Source organism: Penaeus vannamei, chromosome 14 (assembly GCF_042767895.1).
Source record: "Penaeus vannamei isolate JL-2024 chromosome 14, ASM4276789v1, whole genome shotgun sequence".
NCBI classification, from domain to species: Eukaryota; Metazoa; Arthropoda; class Malacostraca; order Decapoda; family Penaeidae; genus Penaeus; species Penaeus vannamei.
The window spans coordinates 14,603,754-14,608,753 of NC_091562.1; the positions used below are offsets into that span (position 1 = coordinate 14,603,754).

Below are 5,000 nucleotides of genomic sequence, written 5' to 3' on the forward strand. Positions count from 1 at the left end.
CTATAATTACGGGCAAGAAGTTGTGCATTAACCTAATTCGCAATTTGGGAAATGGATAGGAAGGCCTTGGGGCACCGGTGAGCTTCTTGTGTTTTAGGCCCGTAACTCCTGACGTGGTGATGGCAGGTCGGCCCGCATCTCTCCGCGTTTTTGTTTTGTATTTTTTTTTTTTATTATTGTCATTATTATTATTATTGTTTACTGTTATTTGTAAGGGGATTTACGTAAGTATTTAGTCTCGTATTTGTTGGGGAATTTTTTTTTTAATACTTTCTATCGATCTTTCTTTCTTGCTGAAATATATTTTTTTCTTTTTTCTCTCTCTCTTTCTCTATATCTTTAGCTCTTTTTAACTATGTTGCTGATTTACCTCGTTTATTTCTATTTTTTTTCTTCCTGTCTATTCTTCAGTGTTAGTTCTTCTCGTATATTGATTCAAATACCCGACTTTCTCTATGTAATTGTCTCCAGTGTGTGCCGTGCATGGCGTAATTTTATGGGACATGAATAATTCTGCTTTTACTCTTGTTGATATTACTAACACCATCTTTCTCAGTTAAGTTCGTATTTTTCCTTACCTTCCTCTTTCCCTTCATTATCCGGTTCCCTCTTTTTCACTTCCTCCCCTCTACCTTCCATCGTCCCCGTCTTTCATCTTGCAAATGCAGGATTTGGAGAGCCTTGCAAGATGAGAATTGAGCATAAATCCAAAGCGAGGAGTTTTCCCCTACTTATAATCTAGTATTTGAAATGTAAACACTCTCCTCCCTGTGCATACCTCATCGACCTGCTTCAGGTTCAAAACATGTTTATAATCAACCATTCATACACGCGCCAACATATACATAGTCAAACGTTTATGAGTGTATGTCAAGGGTTCTATCCTCCTCTACGCGCATTCACCTCCCATTCGACACTCATTTGTCCGCATCAAAAACTTCGGTGACGTCATAATGCGGAGTCGTTGCGTACCGCATATTCCCCCTTCTCTTCCCCCACCTTCTCCCTCCCTTTTGAACTCTACCCTTGTCCCTCCCTCCTTCCTCCTCCCCCCCCCCCTACTTCTCCACCCCGCAAACACACACACACATCTCACTTCCTCCCTTCTCACTCTATTTTCCGTCCCCCCTTTTTTCTTAACTTCTCGCCCTTAACCATTCTCCCTTCTTGCATTCCCTCCTCTGCACCCTTCTTCCTCTTCCTCTTTCGCCCTCCTCTCCATCCTCCTCCTTTCCTCCGCTTTCCCAGCACTCTCCCTCCTCCATCGTTCACCCTTTTAAAATCGCCCTCGCTACCCTACAGCCGACGTCCTCGCCAGAGCAAACACGTCATCAGACTGAAACAAAAGCTTATCGGGAGCGAAAGTCAGGTTCACTGATGCAGCGCCCGGGGTCACGTGCTTAATTGCTATACTTCTTTCATGTAGTCCTAGAGGTAATGAAGTCGCATCGATTAACTATTGATCGCATAATCTGGCTGGTCGGGAAGTGAAAGGGATGAGGGGAAGCGAGGGGAAAGGGGGGCGGGGGGAGGGTAGGTTCGCTTCGGTGTAGGTGTAGGCCCATGCGGGGTGAGAGGGAAGGGGCGGATGGAGTATATAGAGAAGGGAGAGGGAGAAAGAGAAAGAGAGGGAGAAAGAGAAAGAGAAAGAGAGGGAGAAAGAGAAAGAGGGAGAAAGAGAAAGAGAGGGAGAGAGAGAGAGAGAGAGGTAGATAGAGAAAGAGAGGGAGAGAGAGAGGATGGAGGGGGGAGTAAGAGGCTTTTGTGAAAGTAACTGAATTCGATGCCATGGCAGTAAATATTAGGTGAGAACTACAGGGTTGTTGTCCAGGGAATGCACTGCGGTATTGGAAGCAATTTATGAAATCTGTGCGTGAGCTTCTTATTTTACAAATGACTGTTGAGGAAATAGAAGTGGCAGGGGGACAGAGAGAAAGGAGGAGAAATAAATGAGGAGGAGGAAAGGGAGGAAAAGGAGGAGGAGGAGGAGGAAGAAGAAGAGGGGGAGGATGAGAAGCGGAAAGAGAAAGAAGGGTAGAAACACTAGGAGGAGGAGAAAGGGGAAAAGGAAGCGGTAGAAGTGGAGGAGGATAAATGAAGGAGAAGGAAGAAGATGAAGAGAAGGGAGACGAGCAGCAAGAGGAGAAGAAAGAGTAGGAGGAGAAGAAAAATGAAGAGGAGGAAGAAGAAGAGGAGGTGGAGGAAGAGGAAGAGGAGGAGGAGGAGGAGGAGGAATAATAAGAGGAAGAAAAATATGAGGATGAAAAGGAAGGAGGAGAAAAGAAAAGGAAAAGAAGTTGATTACGAAGAATAAGAAGAAGGAAGGGGATAATGATGACATTAAGAAGTAAAAGGAGGAGGGGAGAAGGTGAAAAGGGATAACAGCAGCTGGAGGAGGGAAAGGAAAGAGAGAGGCATAGAGAAAATAAGAATGAGTGCATTGGCAGCTAGCAGGGAAAAGATTAGGATGTCTAGACTGATTACCCTGTTCCTGTTCCCTCGTCGCCCCTTTTGTTTCCATACACATTTTCCTCACACTTGACGTCCCTCTTCTCGTCCTCCCCACTCCCCATCCTCTCCCCCTCTCCCCGACTTTCCCTCCCCTTCTCCCGGACCACTCCCACCCTCTCTACTTCTCCCTGACCTTACCTTTCCCCTCTCTCGTCGCATCCTCCTCCACCTCTCCCTCTTCCCCTCTCCTTAGCATCTCCCTCCCCCTTCCCCTCTCCCTCCCCATCCTTCTCCCTCTTCCCCTCTCTCTCCCCATCCTCCTCCCTCTTCCCCTCTCTCTCCGACCTCTCCCCTCCCTCTCCCTCCTCCCATCCTCCTCCCTCTTCCCCTCTCCCCGACCTCCCCCTCCCCTCTCCCTCCCCATCCTCCTCCCTCTTCCCCTCTTCCCGAGCTCCCCCTCCCCCTCTCCCCTCATCTGCTAGTTCACGCGTGCACCACTCGCTGTACAGACAAATAGCCCGGATTTCAGGTGTTTGAAAGGTAAACATCGCTATCCCACTCGGACGAAGAGAGTCATTGTATATTAACGCGTTTTCCTCGTGCTGGCAGACAGGGTTTTCGTGCCTTTGACTCAGGGGAATGAAGAGTGCAGCCGACATTCTTTTTTTTAAATAAACAATGGTGTTGAGGCTAACCCTGAAGGAAAAAAATATATAGACAAGGTGGTGCGGATGGTTATGAAGCAGTGGAGTCCTGATGTGTGTTGCTGTGTGTGCGGGGTTTCTCTATGTGTGTGAGAGAGAAAAAAAAAGGGGGGGGAGGGGAGGCAAGCAAGCAGGCAGACAGTCAGGAAGGAAAGAAGGAAGGAAGAAAGAAATGGGGAGTGAGAGAGAGAGAGTGAATCAGTGAGTTAGTGAGTGAGTGAGAATGAAAGAAATGATGGAAGGAAGGAAGGATGAAAGAGAAAGAAATAAAGAAGGGGGGAGCAAGAGAGAGAGAGAGAGAATCTTGCATGTGTAGGTATGTGTATGTAATTTTGTGCGTTTCTTATGTACTTGGTTTGTGCGTGTGTTTTTATATCTGCGTTCAATGAGAACAATCGTAAGTCCACAGGGCCTTCCCTCCTCTCCGGAATGTCCCCGAGCAAGGCCAGGCGAGGCCACAGGTCCGGCCGGGGTGTGTGTCTTGCAAACATTAATTCGAAGTTTGGTCCTCCGCGCACAACTCGATGCTAAGAAAAACACCCCCTCAGATTGAATCTAAACAAAGATCTCAATAAGATCAAACAAACTCCTTGAGCCAGAAGCGAGCGGGCCGGCCAGGGCGGTGGAAGGCCGACAAGAGCTGCAGGTCGGGAGGGCCGAAGGAGGAGCCTCTTGAGGAAAAGTTTGGGAGCGAAAATTTTGTCGCTCAAGACATGAAAGTTTCCTGTGAACTGTGAAAAGGGAGACGGAGAATGCTCTCTTCCGCTCCCCTTCTGCGCAATACACTGGAGGAGGAGGAGGAGGAGGGGCGGCATCTCTTATAACGGGAAGTCTTGAACTCGGAGCACTTTCGAAATAAGTCGGGAGTAGCAGAATATCATCACATTTTCCCGTTGGTTGCAAGCGAATAATTTATGATTTCGTAAAAGACGTAGGTAGTTATTACGAAAAAAATGTGAGTAAATGTATGCTCGTGTGTTAGCTGTGGTGTTTCAGTATCCGCGTCAGCATGCCACTTCGTGCGTCTGCATCCACTCCCTGCATGCATCCGATAACAAGCAAACATAATTCCAGACCACACAGCATATGGACAACACTCCAAACTCATCAATACCAGACGCACCCGACCTCAATCGAGGCTCCGATGCGACTGCAATCAGGGCCGAGCGAACAACTACAGAAAGCCGCCATCAACAGCAGTGGCAACCTCCCATCTGCTTTTGCTAATCAGGTTCTCTCCTTTGTGTTGCAGGAAGGTGTGAAGAGCAAGCCCGTCCTCCTGGTGATCTCCCTCGCAGGCGTAAAGGTGTGCAGTCCGGATGGCAAGGTGAGTGACTAGGCTTGGTGAAGGGCGGGGAAGGGGCTGGAAAGGTGGCCCGGAGGGGGTGGGGGTGGGGGGCGAAAGGCGAGGGAGAATGAGGAAAAGGATTTATATACTGCGAAAGAGTTATTCTTCCAAGGATTTAAAGGAAGCGAGGAGATATGGAGAAACGTCAGGGTAGAGTACGTAGATCATCGAAATGTATTCATGGGAAGAGGGGACAGTGTTTGATAAAAGAACGAAAAAAGATGAAGAAAAAAAAGAAAGGCCAGTCCAAAGCTCCTGGGTAAACATAAATGTCATTCCGTCGGGCAGAATGAATAAGTCATTCCGGCGGTCTACAAGAGAAATTAATTATTCAGAGAATGTAGATCCTCAGCACGTAAGACCAACCTCGAGGAAGAGAAAGACAAAGCAAACAATTCTTTAACACGCATGGTCGTCCTCATCATTAGCGTATTCGTAATTCTAGGGACATTAGCATTAATGATGACGGTGACATTGAGCTTTGCATATATAAGAAT

General features: G+C 47.6%; 1 protein-coding gene across 13 annotated transcripts in view; it reads left to right on the plus strand.

Moving 5' to 3' along the window:
- The window catches only part of LOC113820267 (EGFR adapter protein), a 726,452-nt gene that overhangs the window by 463,817 nt on the left and 257,635 nt on the right, over positions 1–5,000 (plus strand). For all 13 annotated transcript variants that reach the window (XM_070129756.1, XM_070129752.1, XM_070129753.1 and 10 more), the window contains one exon: positions 4,408–4,482. In XM_070129756.1, the coding sequence (XP_069985857.1) occupies positions 4,408–4,482 (75 nt within the window). The remainder of the gene's footprint in view (positions 1–4,407; positions 4,483–5,000) is intronic.